Genomic DNA, 22,068 nt, shown 5'->3' with positions numbered 1-22,068 from the left:
CTTAGAAATTAGTTGGAACTGCTTCCACTAAGCAAAGATGAGAATTTAGCTTGTATAAGAAGCAAAAAAAGGTCTAAAGTCTCCACTTCAGGTTTTTATCAGTTATTTTTGAGACACACCAGAGCAGAGCTTCTGGTGTTGAGACTGTTCTCCATCTCCCTCTTCAATGAGGCAAGACCAGGGAAGAGCATTCAGTTAAGGTAACATTTCTTTTGAGCCGTCAGTCACTAACAGCCTGTGTTTGAGTGGTAGCAGGTGGCTACCTGTGATGGAGTCTGTTACCCAGGGGATGAGTAGACAGAGGGTGTTTCCCTTCTTCTAGGAGATGGAGAAACCAAGAACGGCTGCAGGATGAGGTTCAGGAGGGGTCTGCTCCAAAGGTGCACTCTGCAGTGGCCGTACTGCATGAAGGCTGGAGCTCATGGGACTGTGGCTCTGGCCCTCCTTTTCTGGGGGGCTTCCATGGCAGATCACTCAGTGTGCAAAGATGTCAGCACCCCTGGGATGGGTTTGCCTCACAGGTCCTGCACGGTGCTGGTGTTGGATGTTCCCAGCTGCAGGGGATAAAGGTTCTGGCATATGGTGTATATTGATCACTGATCCCTTCACAGCCCCTACAGTAAACTTCTGCTGATGTGTGTTCTGTGCTGGTTGACACATAACTGAAAATAATCTATTTCCATAGTGGTGAGACTTGTTTTCACATTCCTGAGAATAACTGGCTGCCTGCAATACATCAGCTCTGCACTTTCTTCATGTTGTGGTTTGTGTGGTCTCTCAGCTCTTTCAGAGCATCTCTTCAAGTATCAACCAGAATCTCAACACTGCCTTAAAATCTAAGTTTTCTTTTTTAATTTTTTCTATCTCATCATCATTTTGGCTAATAAATGATTCCATAGACTAGACATATACACTCTCACACTCTCATACTCTCATACACAGTGTCATCTATTTGGATTTTTGGTTTGATTAATTCTTTTGCTTCTAAGGCTCTTCCTGAATACAGGCAGCCCAGCTGGTCTTTAGTTTAGACCGGGTCCTGCACTGACCACCACTGTTTTGGCAAGCAATGAGACTATGACAACCTGATACAGATGGCTTGTGGCTATCCAGAGGTCCATAAGAGCCCTCAGTCCAGTTTCAGTGCTTGTGACTCCTAGATGTGGCAGGGACTCTCCACTGTAATAGTTACATTTGTTTTTCCTGATATCTGAATGGATTTCCTTGTCTTTCTGTCTGATGGCAAATTTCATGTTTCCCTTACTGTAAACTCTTCCATTCTCTAACATATGCCAGGCTTCAGCATACAACAGAATTCCCTCCTTAATTCAAAATAAATGTTATCAATACAAAGAAAATTAAAATGTGTCATGACGATTTGGAGAGAAAATAAATACACTGAGGCTAAGCTTTCATCCCAGTTAGACTTTGGCAGTAAGAAATACTGGAGAAAGTCAGAGTTTCAGATAATGTGAAATAACGTTTTCGGTTTGTTTGGGGTTTTTTATCAATTCTTGTTCAGCAAGTTTTTTTTTTCCAGGAATATAGTGAAATTTCTTTTTGTGTGAGGTTGTTTCTCATAATAATTTTGTCTTGTAATATTTCTTGGCTACAGCTCGTGTAGTGGCAGTCAGACTGAATTGCTGAGTCCTGTGACCTTCTGGACTTTAACCTACTGGATTTCACCTTCATTGGGTTATAGTGTATGATATTTACTGATTTCTAGAGCTGCGTTTGCATAGATATTTTGAACGGCTTGCTTCAGTTTGCTGTCCATTAATCTTGAGGGGGGGAAAAAATGATGCTTTCCTACTTGCTGCCTTCCATCAGGTGTACGATCCTTAACATTGTAGCAACATCCCGACTGAAGGAAGTGCTTGGCACTGGCATTACATGATGAAAGCAGTGACAAAATATTCATAGCAGTTAATGGATATGAATGTATATGTTGCATGTGCTGACCTAATCTCTTCTGGTTTTGTGTAAATATATGCAAACAGGTATCCTTAATAGTAAGGAAAAATCTCCACCAGGCATAACTTAATTTTTATGTTGTCTTTATATTATCTCATACTAGTATATTCAGTACACCAATTACAAAAGCAAATAGGCTATGCCTAGCAGAACTATTATCAGTTACCATTTAGTATACTCATTAAAAACGGCTTATTAGAATATGAATATCTATATTTTTTAAAAACTTCATTCTTGTCTTAGAGCACCTACTACTAGTCTACTGCTGACAATTACCAAACAAATTACCAGTTGTCAACTAATATGCAAATGGACTATTGGGTTGTTAAAATTTCAGATAAGTTTTGCTATTTTCCCATTGAACAGAAACATGAAGCTCTGATGACTTCTAGTTTGCAATAATGAGGGAGCTGACAACTGGATGAGGTTGGAGTAGGCAGGGCTGGGTTTGAGCAAAAGCTGTAATTGAGGGGTATTTTGATACCTATGTAGAACTGAATCCTCCTGACTTGGCCTCTCATGCCTCAAAACATTCTGTGTCTATTTCTGAACATAGCCTTGGTAGAGGTGAAGCCTGGTTGAGGGATTGACCTAGAATTGCTTTTTGAGGCGTAGCTTCATAACATAGAATAGGTCAATTTACTGGGTCAGCAATGTGATTAGCAAGAAACTTCATTTGCAAAGCAGCAGACATCATTCCTCTAGCTATGCTTTGATACAGGGGCACCTCCAGATTGCTTATGTAGAGCTGTAAAAGTTGTTAGACTTCCCCAATACTCCAGACACCAGAAAGAGGGTTTCTTTTGATACACAATACTCAACAAGGGTTGAGTGCTTCTTCCCCTTTGTGCTTTTATTTTGGTGCTTCAGTCTGATGTAATTTTATTATGAGCCATTTCATCGTACCTGCTTTTACAAGATCAAGATGCTAACTGCTGTGGAATGGCATTTTATATATTGTTGTGTTTGTTAGTCAAACATGTAGACAGGAGGAATAAAAAGAGTACATGGGTAGTTTAGGCAAAGATTTACAGCCTCATTTTGTAGCACAGATGTTTGTATAAGCATTTACATTTTGGGGAGCTTGTGTTAGCATACCTATTCTGAGGTTTCTCTGTCTCTGGGTCTGCATGATCTCAGAAAAGAAAAAAACACATTTACTCTTTGTGCACCTTCTTTTCACTGTGAATTTTGTAGCTGAGGCTTAACATTTCCAGAATTTGAATGTCTTAAAATCTAGTATTTCAGTGAGCTGGAGTTTATACATGTTGTAAAATCTACACGAAGATGGCAGCAACTACTTCAGAGTGTTGTTGCTGCTGACAGGATTAGCAGTTCTCCTGGAGTAAGTGCCATCTGGTCCCTTTGCAGCCATGTCCTCCCAAGCTACTCCCTGGCGCTGAGGATGACCAATAGCAGTGTCTGCTGCAGGCAGGGAGTGGGCAAAGCACTACCCCAGCAACGCTGCGGCTTCCCCCTCCAGCCAGGAGAGCAATTGATGAGAAAGAAAGGTGCACTGAGCCTCAGACCGTTCTGCACACCTTGCCCCACGAGCAGGCTCTCCTCCCTGTAACCCTGTGTCTTGTTTTGCTTCTGGCAGTGCTGCATGGGCAGGCGTACCGATTTTGCACCCTGGAGGGGACGTGGCTGCTGAATGAGAATTCAACCCTGCCCTGGAGGAACCTGTCTGAGTGTGAGGCCTCCGACCAGGTAAGACTTTCCTTCTCTTGCTGTTGCTGTTGTTTATGACAAAATGGAAGAGAGGGAAAATATAGTCACCGATGCCCACATATTTTTGCCCCGTCGAAGAAATCTTTACTGACTTATTCTGGGTGCCTCACTTCAGTTAGCCTAATGGTAAGGGACATCAGGCCTCTCCCCTTCAACCCAGCGAATGTGGAGGGTAGATGAGTGGAGGTTTAAATGTACATGAGAGCCAGGAGAAGTGAACTTGGTAGTCCTAGCTGTGGTGCAGTGCTCAGGCTCAACTGCAGCTCACCTGAATCAGAGGAGTGGCCTAATGTTATTCCTTTGCCTTTTCTTCCATTGGCATGTCATTACAATAAAGTGACCGTTTGTTCTCTGTCTTGTTAGCAGCTATTAAGGTGATTAAGATGAACTGAACTGAAGGGTATTTGCTTCTCACCTTTGGGCAGGGGGCAGTCCCTGCTTTTTGTTTGTTTAGGTTTTTTTGTCTTTTTACCTTAATTTGTTGTAGGCAATGGAATTAGGCTTGTCAGTGTTATTTTCTTGCCCTACTGCTTTGTACTCTGCAGGGAGCTGAGACACCTGGCACCAAATAAAGGAGAGCATAGGGATTTCTAGGGAGGTTTTGTCAGCCACTGGCGTCAGCTAGCACACTCTGTGAGTTCCCATGACACGTGATACCATTACTGCTGTAAGCCTCCAAGGGCGTTGCTTTCCTTCACTTAAATTGCATGCTCTCTCTCTGACCCAGTACCCTGGGACCTAGTACATACCTAGCCAAAACGGTTCAAGTATATGAAATTCCCAAGTGCTGCAGGATCTATGTCCTCTGGAATTCCCATTGCTCAGCGCCTCATTCTTCAGAAGGAATAAATGGCTGCAGACTAAAAAGAGATGGAGAAGAGATAGTTTCTAAATCTCCAAATATGTTACATTTAACTTTTTCCTTTAATTTGCAGCCTTATTCCTTGTCCCTTCTATGTTCTGGGATATCCCAGCAGAACATGTTATCTTAACGCAAAATTTAAGCCTGGTCATTTGACTCTTCCTTGTTTACCATCATGGTTTCTTCCAAAGCTTTGTTGGGACATGCCAAGGAGAGAGGTACCTAATGGTAACACTTGGTCATTTGGCATCTGCCTCCAAGTTTCCATGAACTGATCTGGATTCTGAAGCCCTGTGTACGTGGTGTCACTCCCTGAAATGTGAACAGCCATGTTTGGTTTTCCAGCTAATGGATATAGAGCCCCCTAATAACCTATTTATTTTACACATCATGTACATGAGAACAAGAGATTGTTTTGATAAGTTTGCTGTGTATTATGTTACAACTGTTGCCAACAAAAAATCCAAAGAGTTTGTGAGTGAATCCTTAGAAAATAGCATTGCTTACTTTAAGTGTGCTATGTGGTTTTGATCTGTGTAGGTGTTTTAAATTGTCAGGTCTCAATAGTTTGCCTGAGCTTTGATACTGAAGAGATCTTTCTTCTCCTTTGTAAGGAAGTTCTCATATCATTCTCTTTTAAACATTAACCTAGCAAATCCCTGAGGAAGAGCCTGTATGTTCACCTTAAATCCTCCTGGCTGTGCAAAGTACATCTGAATAGCTGTACTTATTTCTGAAGTACAACGAATGTATTCCTTTGTACAGCACAGGTCTCAGGAGTCAATTGCAGAATCAGCAGCTTGAAGAAGGGAAGCAAAAATGTCTGAGTCTATTTAGGCAAAGATACATGCTTAGAAATGAACCAGAACAGAGAATATGAATGTGCCTCAGAGGTTGAGCAATAACCCTGTGTTACGATTCAGACCTGCCTGTAGCTTTTCAAGTACTTCTCTTCTTCCTAAAGATTTTGGCCAGCACTTTCAAGCAAGGGTCTCAGTGGACATGCCTTCAACAGTGAATCTGAAGAGAGCCATAGCCTGGGTCTTTGGGGGTGCGAGCACCCCTACTGCTCTGGCTGCATCGGGTCGCTCCCTCCCAGGCAGTACTGTACACCTAGGTCATGAGATGGTGTGGGGCTATGGTTTTTTACCAGGGGGTTGCATAGTTGAGGCAGAAGAGAGACTACTTAGGAGCAGAAAAGAGTTTAGTTGTATGAATGCAAGGCATGCTTTGCCTCAGAGTCAACGAATGGGACCTGGCTTGTCTTATTTCTAACTATAGACGTAGCCAAAGGACCCCCTCATCACAGCAGTAAGGAGACTTGCTTTGTGTTCAAGTCTGAAAACATCAGCCTTGCCATTTTAACTGCAGGGTTGAGTTGTGTCTGTGCTTCCTGCCATCTGTTTAAGACTTGCTTGTGAGGTAATTTATGTCTCTCCAACTTTATTATGAAATAATGTCACATTATCTATTTTCTAGCCTGGCTGCAAAACCCAACTGGTTGAGTGAACACCTGGGAGCAGCTGGGGAATTAAGATTAAAATTTTATTTCTCTAGAGTGTACGGAAATTGGAAGACTGATTTGATAACGTGTATTTAAACTTGAAAGTAGGAGAATGACTTCTGGTTATCATTAACAAAAATTAGCAGCTGGGAGAAAAGAACTGAAGCCCATGAGCTCTGTCTCTTCCCCAGCTTTCCTTTTTTTTTTTTTTTCTTTTCTTTTCTTTTCTCCTTTATATGCTCTCAGGATGCACCAGAAGAACAGCTCCTGAATTTGTCCATCATATACACCATTGGATATGCTCTTTCCTTCTCTGCCCTTGTAATAGCAACTGCCATTCTTCTTGGATTCAGGTAACTGGTGAAGCTCTGAAGAGAGTGGAGAAAAGGTGTTACGTTTTTCTATATTAAATTATCAGACTTTGACAGAAATGTTTGTATTTTTTTTCCTTCTTCCATCAACTCATTATTCGTCTGTCTTATGTCACTTCTGTGTTCCTTCCTACAATTATTTTGTCTCAAAATGCAAGTAAAATTCCTAAATTTTTGCAGTGTTACCTGTATGAATGTGTGGACAGACGCTTTCTATCAGTTAAAATATTTTGTTGTGATGTTTTATTTCAATGAAATTTGCACTGGAAGAGATGGAAAAGGAGAGAGATTCCAGCATTCCCTGATGGTGTTGCCTTGAAGATGAGGCACTAGTCTAGGGTATGAGGGGATATTTAGGACAGAAGTGTTCATCTTGCCTTGCTTGGAATTTCACAGAGCATAAAGCTCAGTCTGGCCTATTTCCCAGCCCTCACATGCTGTGTGTATTCCAATGCAGAAATGGATTTTTGATGCAATATCTCTTTTTGGAGAACTTTCAGAAATTCTTATTTCTATTGCAATATGGAAAAGAACCTAATTTTGAAACTTGATAAGTTTCTGTGAAATAAATTGCTGTCACCTGGTCAGGTTGGCGTATTGGGTTCATCCAGGTATGCACCAACAAATTGCATGGAGTGCATGAAAATTATGAGACTATTGGTTGCACATGTCAATGACACACTCTGTAGGTTTGGCTAAAAGAAAAAAAAAAAGTAAAAAAAAAACCCAAACAAACAACCTAGGACTCCAACAGAGAAATCTCTGGTTTTCCCTCTGTAAATGCAAGAGGTGTCTTTATTCCAGCCAGACTTTCCTGCAGTTTGGGGGATGCTGAGCACAGGAGACCGATATTTAGAAAACAAAGATGTGACCCTGCTTTGTTGTGGGAAGGAAGTCCCTCTGCTGCGAAGTCCTGCGCCCTCCTGCTGTGTATAGCCAGGTCCCATCATCCCTCTTACATGCTGATGAGGTTCATGCCTAAAAAAGTATAGTTTTCCATCTCCTGATACTCTTATTTGAAATCAGGTCAGGAACCTTCGGTGCTTTGATCCTTAAGAAACTTTCTTTTCTGACTAAAGAATTAACATTGCCAGTTAATGATCACTTGCTCTGGTGCCAGCACTCTGTGTTAGCAAGGCAGTCCCTCTCCTTTCCTCTCTCCTAAGTGTTTATACCCCTTGCGTATTTAAAAAGATCAGTCATGCCTTTTAGCTTCTAATTTCCAAAACTAAAATGATGCAAGCCTTCTAATACTGTATCACACCTTTTAGGATTGTATTATCCCTCTTCCTTCCAGAGGAGAAGCATAGGCTAGCAATTTCAAAGAAGGTTTAAAATGGCAACTACAGAAATGCAGAGACGTGCTGACCCTCTGTGAATGCCACGTGCTAATTATGATTTATACGCATTGTACCTGTGCAACTTTGGGACTCATCTAGCAAAACACCAGATGGTCTTGAAGTCTCTAAATATCTCCTGGGATAAGTGCTTTCTTCTTGTTTCACCCATCAATGACACTCTTTGGGTAATCTTAGCAATCCTAATGAAGCACAACCATATAATTTTTGAAGGAAGGAAGCAAGCACATGACTTTCAGCAGGGAACAAAGAGCAATTTTGCCAATGAGAACTGGTAGGAGAGAGGGAATTTTGATACCCTGACTTTTGTGGAGAGATGCTTTAGCATTTCTTCCTTTAACTCTGAAGTAGGGACTGGAGAAATGTACGTGAGTGTGTGCTGCTGATTTTGAAAATGAGGTTTCAGAGGTGTTAAAGGGGCTGAGAGCCGTGTTAAAACTATGCCATCAATCCGCTTTGTGCTGTCCTTTCTAAATGGTCTGTCTGGAGACAACTTGGTCCTGGGTCTCAGGAAACACGAGACCTGCCCCTGCACGGATTGCAGTTGCTGGATTCTGTCTGGAACCTCCACTCGTGGCCTCTCCCCAGTAGCTGTGCAACCTCAACAAATGGGGATCAAAATCTAATTCCATGGCACCAAAATGCTGATGTTCTCCACTTTTGTAATAGGAAGACCTTTTTAAGTTCTTAGACTACAGAACAACCTTTGTATTTGTTTTTAATAATGGTACAACAGAGGAACCAATATATCTCTAGTGTCCAATTTTGCATCCTCTGAAAAAAATAGAAGAAAAAAGTCTAATTTCAGTGATGGAAGCTGAATTAGGCCCATAACTTCATGACTGAAATAATTTGAATAACTTGCATTGCCTGTAGCAGAAATACTCAGTAACTACTTGCAACCTATTTTCTTCAATTGGCTACTTTACATAATTTTTTCAATCAGATTTAAATGTGTAGCAGTTCTGAAGGGTAGCAACAAACAGATTTTGAGATAAAGAAAAATAAATATTAACCATAGGTAAGTTTTTTTAAATAAGCTGTGACTTGAGTGATGCAAAAAATTCTGACCTATGAAAAAAATAAGTTCTCCTTCCTCTCCAGTGCAAAACCAATAACTTTTAGACCAACTCTATTTTTCTACCCGAATTTATAGAGCATTAAAAATAAATATTTAAAGCAAAGTTCACTGAGACTCTTGCTGGAACAACTGCTGTTTATCATATGTTACCTGTATCTTTTAGCATCAAACAAGAATCGTGCCTAAAACTCATTTGAAGCAAAGCGTGTACCCTTGCAGTGCTGGAAGAAAAATGTTAGTAGATAAGGCTGGTAAAACATTGGCATCGCTCTGTAGTTGGATGCCATTTACATGACTGCAGTTTCTTTTGCTATCCCTTAAATGCCTTAACATGCTCATTTTTGACAAGTAGCAATTTTATTGTCTTTGCAGCTGGCTGCTGAAATTGAAGAGGATTTTTTTCTTTGGGTTTTTGTTTTTGGTTGTTTTTTTTCTTCCAATTCTGAATTCAGAGGTGAAAACTCTGTTCCCTTTAGTTCTACAGAAAGTATTTACAATTCCCCCAGGAGGCAATCTGAATACAGATTTTTTTATTTTTCTCTTGTTGTCAAAGCAACAATTTATGGTTGGATTTTTTTTCGTTGTGGGTTTGAGCACAACCAGAAGCTGTACTGCACACCAGTTCCCAAGCCTTCCCAAGGTAAAACTGTGCAGTGACATTGGGGTCAATTCAAAGAGATTAGATTCAGCATTATGTGAAACCTGACTTTTTTAGTCCTTTTAGGTATGTCTTCAGAAATAACTTTATTTTTACACTTTTGAAATTTAAAATATTTTTTTCCTTACGTGCTTATCTCCTTCCTTCCCCCAAACATTCACGCTCAGGGCTGGTTTTGAATAGCTTTTCCTTGATAGTGATTTCTTCCCAAAGATAGTTTGAAATCCCTACAGTGATAATCAATTATGAGATTTCCTCTGGTACCTCCTGATTTCCAGCAGGGCTCATTGTTCCGTCCCTTAGTCCTATGTGTGATGCTGCAGCTTTTACATAGGTAGTGGATCATGACTGGTTGTTCATTTTTACAGGCATCTGCATTGCACAAGGAATTATATTCACCTGAACCTCTTCACCTCTTTCATCCTCCGGGCTATATCTGTCTTCATTAAAGACTCAGTGGTGAAGTGGATGTACAGCACAGCCACACAAGAGCACCAGTGGGAAGGACTTATCTCCTTCCAGGTAGGGGAAGACACTGTGGTGATTCTCAGGATATTGGAGTCATCACTGTGGTGTGTCTTTGCGACAGCAGGTAATTTCACTTTGTACAATAAGGGTCATACAAAATGCTGTTCTTCAGTCCACAGAGTTTCTCTGAAACTTGTAGCACAATGTATGTGGTTGTAGTTGTGCCACCTTGGGCTTGGTAGATGCAAGTAGTTGATGCTATAGCATGTTTCTCTGCCCATGGGAAGTTTGCCTGTAGTAGACTGAGGAAACATGAAGAGGTGGATTTTTTAACATATATACAATTGTGCAGATCTTCCTCCTATGCTGCAGGCTCATTTCTTCTAGCAGTGAGAAGAGGGCATTCATTTCCCTAAGCCAGCACCTTTTCTGATGAGACCGTCCATCTTGTATAATGACCAAATTAGTTGGTCGTTCTTCGAGATCTCTATAATCTGTTAATGACGGAAAAAAGGGAAGCATCTGATTAAAATGCAAATTTGAAAGCATTTAGAAAAGCTTTGGAGGAACAGGCTAATTAAATACTTCTAATCAAAGGGAGAAGATATACAACTCTTTTGTTGTATGAAAGCATGCTTTTCCCCCTTCAGATCTGGAATACAAAATGTACTTGAATCTTCAAAGGAAGGGATTTTCATTATTCGTATAGCTCTTGTGATTCTAGAGCATGGGTACAGTGTTTTGCGACTGCAATACAGGGTTGGGGTCGTAAAGGGTATGTCTTCTGATGCATACTTGCTACTCATCCTTTTCTGACACTGTCTAAGGCTTAAGCACTCATACTGCTTAGTGAATCTCTTATGATGGTTGACATTTTTTTTCCCCTCATCTGCAATGTATCAATTGGCAGAAAACAACATTGTAATACATATCTCAAATGGTTTGGAAATGTTCGCATTGGATTGTCAGTAATTCCTTCCTTCCAGAAAAAACCTAGGCTTTATGCTTTCATATATGGTTTATCCGATAGTGGTTTCATCAGATCTGATGGATGTATTAGTTAGGTAACCAGGTTTCATACTAATCCAAATCCCTGCTGACCACCTCTCTGTGATCTACCAGCTAAGAGAGATTTTGCACTTAAATGTGATGTACTGGGCAATATTGCTGTTCCATCACAAATATTTTGCTTTGGAAAACAGTTATTTAGTAGTGCATTATAGGATGCACTATTTGCTCTTTAGTAGAGAAATGCTCAGCTGCAGAATAGAATATCTGGAGAAGTGAAAAGATTCAGTGACTGCAGCTGGTATGCTACCTTTGATTTGCTCTTCTTTTCATTTTTGTGTTGCGCTTTTCAAATTGTAATCCATTGCTTATTGATGGAAAATGCAGAACATGTACTTTTAATTTATTTTTTTTTTTAAAAGGAGGAATGTTGTTGAAAGCATCTATCTGCGGTGTATAGCACCTATTACTGGCTTCTCTCCTTTCAGTACTCAAATGTGATTAATTTAGGAAAGATTTTTTTGAGGAGCAAGTAAGAGTAAGAGAGGGAACCGGTCTTTTGGTTTAGTATCTTTTTTTTTTTTTCCCTCAGCCCCTGTTGCATTCATTTGGGCTGTGTTTTGTTCTGTCACAGGAATCACTCAGCTGCCGTTTGGTCTTTGTGATGATGCAGTACTGTGTGGCTGCGAACTACTACTGGTTGCTGGTGGAAGGCATGTACCTATACACACTGCTGGTACTTTCAGTCTTTTCTGAGCAGAGAATTTTTCGGCTTTATCTCTGCATTGGCTGGGGTAAGTTGATCTTTCTGTATGTCTGCCCGTGGCTGTGTGCACCGACAGATGGTATAGGAAAAAACATTGTGTGTCTAACATAGTGTTGCCCAGTTCAAGTCCTGCACTCTCCATTCCCTTTTTGTTCCTGATCCCTTATCTTGTTTGAGCTTGTCGTGGTTTAGCCCCAGCCAGCAACCAAGCACCACGCAGCCGCTCACTCACTCCCCCCTGGTGGGATGGGGGAGAGAATCAGAAGAGTAAAAGTGAGGTAGCTCATGGTTTGAGATAAAGACAGTTTAATAGGTAAAGCAAAAGCTGCGTGCGGAAGCAAAGCAAAACAAGGAATTCATTCACCGCTTCCCACGGGCAGGCAGGTGTTCAGCCATCTCCAGGAAAGCAGGGCTCCATCACGCATAACGGTTACTTGGGAAGACAAACGCCATCACTCCAAATGACCCCCCTTCCTTCTTCCCCCAACTTTATATGCTGAGCATGATGTCATATGGTATGGAATATCCCGTTGGTCGGTTTGGGTCAGCTGTCCTGGCTGTGTCCCCTCCCAGCTTCTTGTGCACCCGGCAGAGCACGGGGAGCTGAAAAAGTCCTTGACCAGTGTAAGCGCTACTTAGCAACAACTAAAACATCTCCACATTATCACCACTGTTTCCAGCAAAAAAACCAAAACATAGTCCCACACTAGCTACTACAAAGAAATTTAACTCTATCCCAGCTGAAACCAGGACAGAGCTGGAGGGTGCTGGGCCAGAACAGCTCCTGGATGCTTGCAGAGTCTGTGGGCTCATAACAGAGGGGCTGTGCAGCACCACAGAAACTCCCTAAACCAGTGTCAGGCGCATGGTACTTTTCCTGCAAGACATGAGCTTCCCAATACAAAAGCTGTGTGGGTGATTCCAGGTGAGTGCAGGCTGCCCCACTTTACCTTCTGAAAGTTTCCTGTTACATTCAAAGGTGTGTTAACTACTTGTGGTGCAGAATAGCAATGATGCCTTGTATCTGGTCAAGGATAACAGTAAAGAAATGGTAGCAGCATGAGCTAGGGGGGTGCAAAGGGGCTGATTATCAAGGGGCTGTTAGCAGGGAGTTGTCAGGTTGGTTATGTGGGCACAGCCGGTCAAGTTATGATTGTCGGGCGACAGAGTGGTCAGGGTGCATGTGCCATGGGTACATGTGTGCTGGAGATTAAAGACTGTGATGCCTTGAAATCAGTTGGTTAAGCCAGAGTTGCCTTCTGTAGAAATGCTAAAGCTTTGATTCTTTCACTGTTCAGTTAGCCTGAAAATATATTACTGTTCAGATTAATCCTATCTTTGGAAGGATATCCTGTGTGCTTTTATTGCATTCTCCCTGCTCCACTTTTGGTGGAAATCAGGTGACTTTTGGTAAGCAGAAAGTAAATCCAAGTAAATACTGCAAGTGCCTTCACAGATACTAGTTTGAACATTTAAATTGCTTTGGCTGTCCTCCTCTCTCCATGGATTTGCCAACTGTGAATATTCTAGCAAATTAGTTCACTGGTAAAATGCATATAAATGACTTACTGTGAATTACCCAATTCTACTGAACAGTGATATGTGAGGAGGAGAGGCTTTCCAGCACGTTGATGGGAATAAATAAATGCAAATAATAGCAGTTCCCTGCTGCAGAGTTTTAGTTTAAAAAGTTCTATATCTTCCATTATTGCCTTTACACAGGACATGTAGTGAAAGCACCAGCATCTTGTGTAACATTTAAACTACATATGTTTCCATAATATTGTATGAATAGCCATACACTCATTTGAAAAAAAAATTATGGGGGAGCTATCCTGAAGCACTGACTGAGGTCATGAGAGGAAATGAAAAAGAAATTAGGGCAAAATTGTATCTAGCCAAATTCTGAGGGCACTGTGGTGTTTTGTAAGTAAGGGGATAGGATGATTTTCATCTGAATCATAAAATAGTTTGTGTTGGAAGGGACCTTTAGAGATCATCTAGTCAAACCTCCTGCAGTGATCAGGGATCACTTCTGGTTAGAAGTTCTAGTTCACTTCTAGTTAGTTTCTCTTGCAAAAGCAGGAGGCAGAAACAGAAGATACTATTTTATTTTTGTTCTTGCTTTACAATGGAAGTTTTGCTACTGTATATTGAATTTCTGGAGGAGTTTGTGGAAATAAGTGGCAATGCCAGATCTTAGCACTGGATATATGGGTTTTATCCAAGCTTCCTGGAAAAGCTCTGCCCCACACCATTCAATCCTCATCTGTACAGTTTCTTGCTATTCCAGCCATGGCTGCATGTGCAACCCTTGCCAGTGATTCTCCATCTTCAAACGCAGAAGATCTGCTATTTCAGTGTTCCCAGATTACTTATACTAGGTAATGGTTTCATGTCTAACAAGTGGAAAGAGATGAAGATTTTTTTTTTCCACTCTTGCTTCTTCAGTGGTGATTCCACTTTTCTTGGGTGCTCAGGTCCAGGTGCCTTTCTGCTGTATGCCATGCTCCGAAGATTTTTTTTTTTTTTTGAGCAGCATGATAGCCTTGGCGTAATGCTGAGGCTTCAGAGAGCCAGTAGGTTCCCATTTGAAATAGTTTATCAACTTTAAAAATAAAGCTGGATCAAAAAGTAAATATCTATTTGTTAGAGTTGGTTTGATACCCTGACCGTTTGTTCTGTTAATGAATTGCCCTCTTACAGGATAATTTTTTAACTTGTTCATTACTTATCATTTGACAAATATTTATGTTTTAAAATTCCGTGCATGTGATTCACAAACTTGGTGTTAGTCAGTTCATATTATTCCTTCTAATTATAACTGAACTTTGTGATCACTCACAGACCATATGGTATCGTTTTTGCTGTCTGAATAGCTTCTGCAGTCCCCCATGTGATCACATATGTTTGCACTTGTCCTTCTCTCAAATGTACTATGAATAAAACTGTGTATTCTCCTCAAGGTTTTTGTCCACCTGAGTGTTTGCACATACTCTTGGTCATGATGTTTGCCCTGTTGTACTTCTTTCGAGGAACAACAGGTCTCAGGACAAAGAAGAAACTAGAGCAAATTATTTCCTCAGGTAATCCCAAGCAAAACTGTAATGTAAGGGCCAGCTTTCAAATACGTAGAAATATTCCAATACCTATTTCTCTCCAAGCTTTTAAACTGCTATATTAAATAGTGCTATATTTTGTTATAACAGGGAGAAAAGTCCACATAAGTGTGTAAATTTTAAAAAAGTACTTATCCTATTTCATGTCTAACATGATCATCTCATCTCAATTTAAAATGTGGAAAGGGTGAACCTATTTTTCAAATAGGAATGTGTGAAAGATACCATGCTCAGTCTGTGTTTTCCTAGGAACAGTTAGCAGGCAGTGAGGAGTGTAAAGGAAAATGAATAAATATTTCCCAAATATATTTTTGGTATATGATAATTTCAGGACAGGTCTTAATGTTATTAGATGGTATTCCATTTAGTATCGGTTCAAAGGAGTGATTATTCTTCGCTGTTGAAGTGTTTTATAAGGGGAAGAATCTGTTTATTTCGTGTTATTGTACTTTGCAAAAGCTAGAAAAGATATAAAATCTTGATAGACCTAAGGAAACTAATGTAGTTTTACAAATTGGAAGTAATTTATATTGGCATCATGTATATTGATGGGATTCTATAAACCTTCCTGATTACTTGTGAGGTAACTGTATTCCTGTAATGGCCACTTCCTTGCTGAGATTTCATGCCATAGTAGGCATTGAGATGGCAGTGTTAAATTTTTCCTATTTCATTTAACGTGGAAAATGACTTGCTTATGTCGTCTTATTCTTTGTAAAAGCAGACTTTCATACATTTGTGTCAACCCTGAATTCCACGTATCTTACTGCAAAAACAATGGTTTATACCATTTTCAAAGCTGATTGGGTTGGGGGAGGAGCAGAAACACTAACAGCAGCAACAAACAAAATCCTTAATAGGCTAACGTCAGAGCAGGTAGATGAGTTGTTCCCTTCAGCCTGGAGGTCAGCACAACAGCAGCTAAACAGCATGTTGATTCAGATAGTCATTATCACTTGCAGAAAAAAAAAAACCCAAACCTGTTGCTATACATTACTGGTACCCGGTGCTTCCTTCCTCTGGCATAAGAGAAATCTTTGCCCACAGATCTCACCTTCTAGAGAGAACAAAACATTTGCAGAGGAAGGGGGGGAAGAAAAGAAGGTAACTACAGAGATCGAGATGATTACTTTTTTGGATTTGTTTTTGTCGGGATGTGCAGACTGCTGTTAATCAGGGTGTCCAGGACACCAACTCAGTGTTCATCGTGTCTGAGCCCAACTGAAGAGTCGTTGAGCATGACACTGACTTCAAGCAGCTGTGTCAGTGCTGTACAAAGTAGTCTCCAGAGCAGAGCAGTTTATACTGTAATGCTGCTGTATGCATCTCTCAGCAGCTTTTAGTGGAAAAAGGACCTGTTCACATTCAGAAGCGGGTAGGAGGGAGGAATGTGGAAACAGCGATGTCCCACAGTGAATGCGTGTGACACCCAGGCAGGAAGAATAACAGGAGACAATTTTCAACATTAAAGGCTAAGAAGAAAATGTTAATAAAAAGCTAAACATTCTTTGAGCTTCTGTAGCAATTTTACACCCAGCTGCACTTGCAGCAGGGGAACTGCCATAAAAAATAAATAACCCCCTTCCTTCCAAGCCTTGGCAATCCAAACTTTCTCTGAGGAAGAATACTTTGAGGGAATGAAGCTATTAAGGCAGGAAGCCTGGCCAGGGTGTCAAAATCTACATCCTGATTGCAAGGAGGATCTGACTGGAACAGAGCTAGTAAGAAGCCTTCCTTCTGAAGCCCAAGGTGGTCTCAGTGTAGCAACAGGATGCATTCATTGCACTAACCACTTCTTGTCTGTTTTCAAATGAAAACTGTTTTGGACCAGCATGTGAAAATGGGTTTTGTGTGCAGACTGATCTTGGTAGGAAATGCATCTGTCAGGAGCTTCTCTTAATTCTCATTACTTTTTGTCTTCTGGATTAAACTCTTTCATGCTTTTCCTTTTTTAGAAAGAAAAACATTTCATCTTCTCACATCTTCAATACTCTTGCCCTTTCTATATCTAGTCATGTTTAATTATAACTTTTTTTGGTTCCTTATCATTCTTTTGGAATTCCAGAGTGATTCCCAATAACTTCTTGCATGCATACATACATCAAGCAGTTGATCAAGTCCGGCCGTCCTGGATGGTTTCTGAGAGAAAGAGGAGGATTGGAGTTCTTCTAACAGCATTAGTGTCCTTCTGGTTTGTGTGCCTGATCGTCTGAGTTGAACATCTCACCACATGGAAACCAGTAATGTCAGGTTACAGCTGAAATATGAGCTTGTACGCAAACTCCTTAGTCCTAAAATGCTGTATTCAGAATATGCCCTTATTTCAGGGTCTCGGCAGGGTGGCAGTGCTGTGGTCCTACAGAGACAAATTTGCTTCAGGAAGAATCTCTAAACTGCATGTGAGGACAAGGGGAGCCTCTCTTGCTCCTCATCCATCTTCTCCCCAGAAATTGCCTTTATGTACAATGCAAAGCTAGAAATACTGTGTGTCTTCAAGAATGAAAACTTGCTTGCACATGGAGAAAAGGGAAAAACCAAAGGCAGTATTGAATAGCACCACCTGGTGACACCTTTCATGGTATCTGCTGCTTAGTGGACTCCAGAACAAGCCTGAGCTTTTCTGTTCTGTTACCAAAGTATCTCAGAACCATTAAATGGAGAGACTGATTTCTACATGCTGTTACTAGGACATGGTAGCTTCCATTTGCAGCTCCGTGAATTGCTCTCCTCTCTGCTCATGAGAGACAGTGGACCATTGTGAAAACATCAACCAACCAGTGGTTCCTGTGCAGAATTTCTCACAGCTTTCTTCTCTTACCTACCCCATCCTGCTGTCATTCTGGATAATTCCTGGGTTTCCAACTTTTTTTTTCTTACTATGCAGACACCTGGCAAGGTGTAGAATATGTAAGCTAGAGAGAAAATAAGTAGGTCATTCTGCTTATTTATGCAGTGGGCTGTTAAGATGTTGATTTGGCAGTTCCATTACTTTCTCATCATCTGTAATATATATTATTATTGCAGCCTACAATTTAGATGCCCTGTCCTCTGTCATTTGAAGTTGGACTTCATTAGCTGAGCTGTCGGCACGCTTATTTCCTAGTACACTTGACAGATTTCATAATCACCACGTAGTGTTAAAAGATTTTTGGTCAGTTATCAGCCTGCAAGAATTAGCATGGCAGAGGCTTATTATGAGCAGGCTGTTGCAGTTTCTGGCATCTTCAGCAGTGATGCAGTACAGACAAAAGCAGATGTTACCATTTCCAGAATTCAGACACCTTTCTGTGTCTGTCAGTTAATCTGGGAAAAGATGAATCTCAAAAGCTTTCTGTATTACAAAAGCAAAACCAGAAAGAGTTGAGCCTATATCTTAAATGGGTGCATTTTTTTTCTCAGATATCTGGTATTCTTTGAATAGCAGCAGCAAAAGAAAGAGTTGTGGGACTGAAAGTCAGATGCACCAGAAGAGTTCTATGTTGGGAGCCCAGGACTGGAATAAAACGCTGATTCTGTTAATGAATGACAGTCATCTGTAGAGTTTATTCAAGGAGCTGTATACAGTTTGCTTCCAGTGCTTGCTCAAGACAGCCAAATATCTCTTGACCGAGTGAAGTAACCAGAATAATATTTGTATTTGTGCCAGTTAATACAGGTTAATTCAGTACCAAGATTGTAAATTAATCTATGGAGGGCCTCAGTTATCCTTGCAAACTACAGTTATTGCAGAGATGCTGCAGACTTGCTCTTTTGCTGTTGTGTATGACTTCTACAGTCTTCAGGTGGATTAGGGAATGTTCTTGGAGCAGTCTCCTCTTTATATCTTGACTAGGGCTTTGGAAAATGGGATACATTCCCATCTGCTGAGAGTGCATCCCAGTCAGTTTTCAGAGCCACCCATTTCTTAGGACAAAACTTTGTGAATTTGGTAGATTTTAGATGGTATCCATATAGAATTTGCACTGATGTTCAAAGCTTACATGTATGCGTTGCTCTGTTAAGTCTCGGTGTCTCAGATTAAAATGTGTGTTGTTAGCATAGCAAATAATGTGACTGGTGTTGCAACACCAAGGCACCAGGGGACTGCATCAGAAGTGGGAATGCGCAGAGGATGTTGAACAAGTCACCTTGTACATGCTGCCTATTAATTTGTATAATATTTTCATAGCAGGATGCTGATGCATTTCAATAATAGCCTCTCTCTATCTAGGCTTTTTTGAAATATAGTATTAATAACAGATTCTCAGTTCAAATGTCAGGTAATACGATTAAATTTGTGGACTTTTCTGGTGTATTCAGAAGACAGAGATCCACAAATCATTACCATCATCACTCAATGTATCGTCTCCCTCCACTGACATACAGCCTCTGTGCTCTCAGTGTTCATGTCTTATCCTGTAAGTTTCATGATAAGATGGCTTAATTCTCAGCAAAGTCAAGAAAATAATAATTCGAGCTATAATTAGTTTCTATGAATCAAAGGCTCATTTGTGTTTGGAAGTGATTTGCAATGCGCCTGTTCTTAATATCTTATGCCACTATCAAAGCAGCACAGAGTTCTCGTAACTTTGCTCCCAAAATATTGTGTACTCTCAGTATCGGATACATCCATGGAACATGTTCAACCACTTGCCCCAATAATCTCTACTCAATTCATTGTCTTTTCTGCGATTCTAATTATTGGTATTTTTTCTTGCTGGTCTTTATTCTCTCTTTTGTCTTTAAATGATTAAGGAGAATAATCGGTCTTTCATGTCTGTAGGTTTTAGCTGCTCTTATAACCGAGAATGAATACAGTACAACAATAGAAGGATTTTACTGATAATACTCACTACAGATACTGCTTGTAGATTTCCAGACTGCAAGAGATCACTGTGCCTTCTGCTGTCAGGAGCTGTGTATTTGCCCTTACTGATGCACACTGATGTTCTTATAGTCCTTTACCATATGAGTTCTTAAGAGTGCGATAACCAAGCACACTAAATGTTGCCCTTCCTACAGCATTGGACACTGTCCAAGGAGGTACAGAGAGGAATTAGACCATCCTGATCCATCCTTGGGCAGAAATTCCTCACCCTGCTTGTTAAGTCTTAACCTGCTCTCCTTCCTAGTGGGCTTTTTTGGCATTCCCTGTGTTGAGTATTGGTTGGGAGATGCACTTTAAACTTCGTTTTCAAGACCTAGGCATTTCATAAATGAAAGAAATTTATTTAAGAGCCTTTTACCTTGTCAAGCAAGTAATGACTGCCAGCTTATTTGGCTTTTCTCTCTTCCCTTTACACCCCAGATAAACTGACCAAGCATAGCACATGCAGTGTCAGGTAAGCATAGGACCAAGCCTCTTCTCAAGACCAGATGCATCTGCTGTCTTTGCTGCAGCCACTCAAGTCCATGCCAGTTCCACAGTCCAAATGTGGGACTTCTCTGCGGGGGAGGCTGGAGCACACTCGCTATGTGTCATGTGCCCACACTCCCTTTTGCCATCAGGGGTACGTGGGGCTGTGTGTTCTCCAGCCACAGTGCCAATAGACAGCCTGAGCGTCGTGCTGCCTGAATACAACATAGCTGACCCACAGGCAGAAATGTGGATGCAAAGGTTCAGGTCAGAGTGCACTGTGCTCCTCTCTAGCATGAATATAGAGCCTAGCAGAGCTTCCAGAAACTTCATTCCCTTGGCCTCTCTGAAACTTTCCACAGAAAAGCTGGTGTATGCCAAGTATGTGGGTGATGGTCTGTTGTTGTTCGTTTTTCATGCCTGTTAGGAGCTAGGTGGGGGACCAGGCAAAATGAGTTACATGTATTAATCACTTGTAGGTTAGATTCCTCGTCCCACCATTGACAGCTGTCAGTGCTGGGTAGGAGCTGCAACCCTGCCACCAGTTGATTATGTTGCTGATCATTATGTGGGGGGGTTTGCCCTTCTCCCTGCTTTTCCCTGTCTCGTGGTGTCAGTGTCAACCTTGTCTCCTCTCTTCCCAGGTGTGCCAATGCTGTTTGTTATCCTCTGGGGAACTGTCAAGTACCTTTATGAAGATGAGGGGTTGGTTTAGTTCTGATTTTTGTAGCTATCTCATTTGTGTTGTATATGTGCATCAGCAGGTCATTGTTTGCTTTCTGTTTGGTGTGGTTTGCCTTGGCAATGTGCTGAAACCTCACATAATAGCTTCTGTTTTGTCTGAAGGTCTTGCATAACATTTCAGAATGGAGCATATGTTTCTTTCTGATCAGAATTTTCTGCATGTCTGAATGAATCTATCCTTTTGCAGGTCAAGGAAAGGTATGTTTTGTTCTTCTGTAGTTACAGTATCAACAGTAGCAGTCGTCATACCCAACCAAGACCACTCCTGATACTGTGCCTTTGGCAGTAGCCTTTACAGTTAGCTTCAGAGGAAGGCAAAAACCTCCCACAGGATTCTGCCTGTGATTTGTAGTGGTTAGCTTATGCCTAGCAGCAGAGATGTGATTGCCTGTTCTTGTTTAAGCTTCCATTATTTAGATTCTCTTAAAATAAAGGCACATTCTCTGTCTGCTCATGTTAGTCTTGCTGAAGTCAACTATACCACACACAAGACTGCTGCAAAACACAAAATACTTTTCGTCAAGTTTTACTGTAGTGGCTGTTCTGGAAAATTGCTTTATATATGCTGTATGTACAAAATAGCATTGTAGGTATTGTGGGGGTTTTTTTAAGCAAACAAAAAAACCCACAAACAAACAAACAAAACGCTGCAACAAACCAAGACAGAGGAAAGTGGCAGTGACTGCCTGGAAATATTTGGGTAGCTTTCTTTGCAATGAAATAAATAACATTATACTATTTCCTTTTTATTTTAAATGTACTATTTATTGGGTCTTCCTTTTAGTTTTCAAACAACCCAGCCACCACTTTTGTAGAGTGCCCCCCCTTTTTCCTTTTTTTATTTTCTTCCTTCCCCCAGACACATTCTCTCGATGCTGCAATGTGAAAATTCAGCACAGTCAGAGCCACCCCAGACTTTTTTCTAGTGTTCATGAGTACTAAGAACTGGCTTTTTTTAGTGTCTTTCATAGTACTGAACCAGTTCAGTCAAAGCTGCCTTTTCTGGCTTACACAATGATAGGACTTTCTGACTTTCCTTTTCAAGGTTGACCTGATAATATTCTGTAGCAAGATTGTGACCGTACTGGT

The 22,068-nt window shown here is 40.9% G+C and overlaps 1 protein-coding gene across 1 annotated transcript in view; it reads left to right on the top strand.

The window, feature by feature from the left end:
- Positions 1–22,068, top strand: part of GLP1R (glucagon like peptide 1 receptor) — an 89,792-nt gene that overhangs the window by 50,447 nt on the left and 17,277 nt on the right. Inside the window, exons 4-8 of the mRNA XM_075089140.1 lie at positions 3,575–3,684; positions 6,318–6,424; positions 9,908–10,061; positions 11,650–11,809; positions 20,880–20,940. Of these exons, the coding sequence (XP_074945241.1) occupies positions 3,575–3,684; positions 6,318–6,424; positions 9,908–10,061; positions 11,650–11,809; positions 20,880–20,940 (592 nt within the window). The remainder of the gene's footprint in view (positions 1–3,574; positions 3,685–6,317; positions 6,425–9,907; positions 10,062–11,649; positions 11,810–20,879; positions 20,941–22,068) is intronic.

Source organism: Phalacrocorax aristotelis, chromosome 3, assembly GCF_949628215.1.
Source record: "Phalacrocorax aristotelis chromosome 3, bGulAri2.1, whole genome shotgun sequence".
Lineage (NCBI taxonomy): Eukaryota > Metazoa > Chordata > Aves > Suliformes > Phalacrocoracidae > Phalacrocorax > Phalacrocorax aristotelis.
This window is presented reverse-complemented; position numbering and strand designations above follow the sequence as displayed.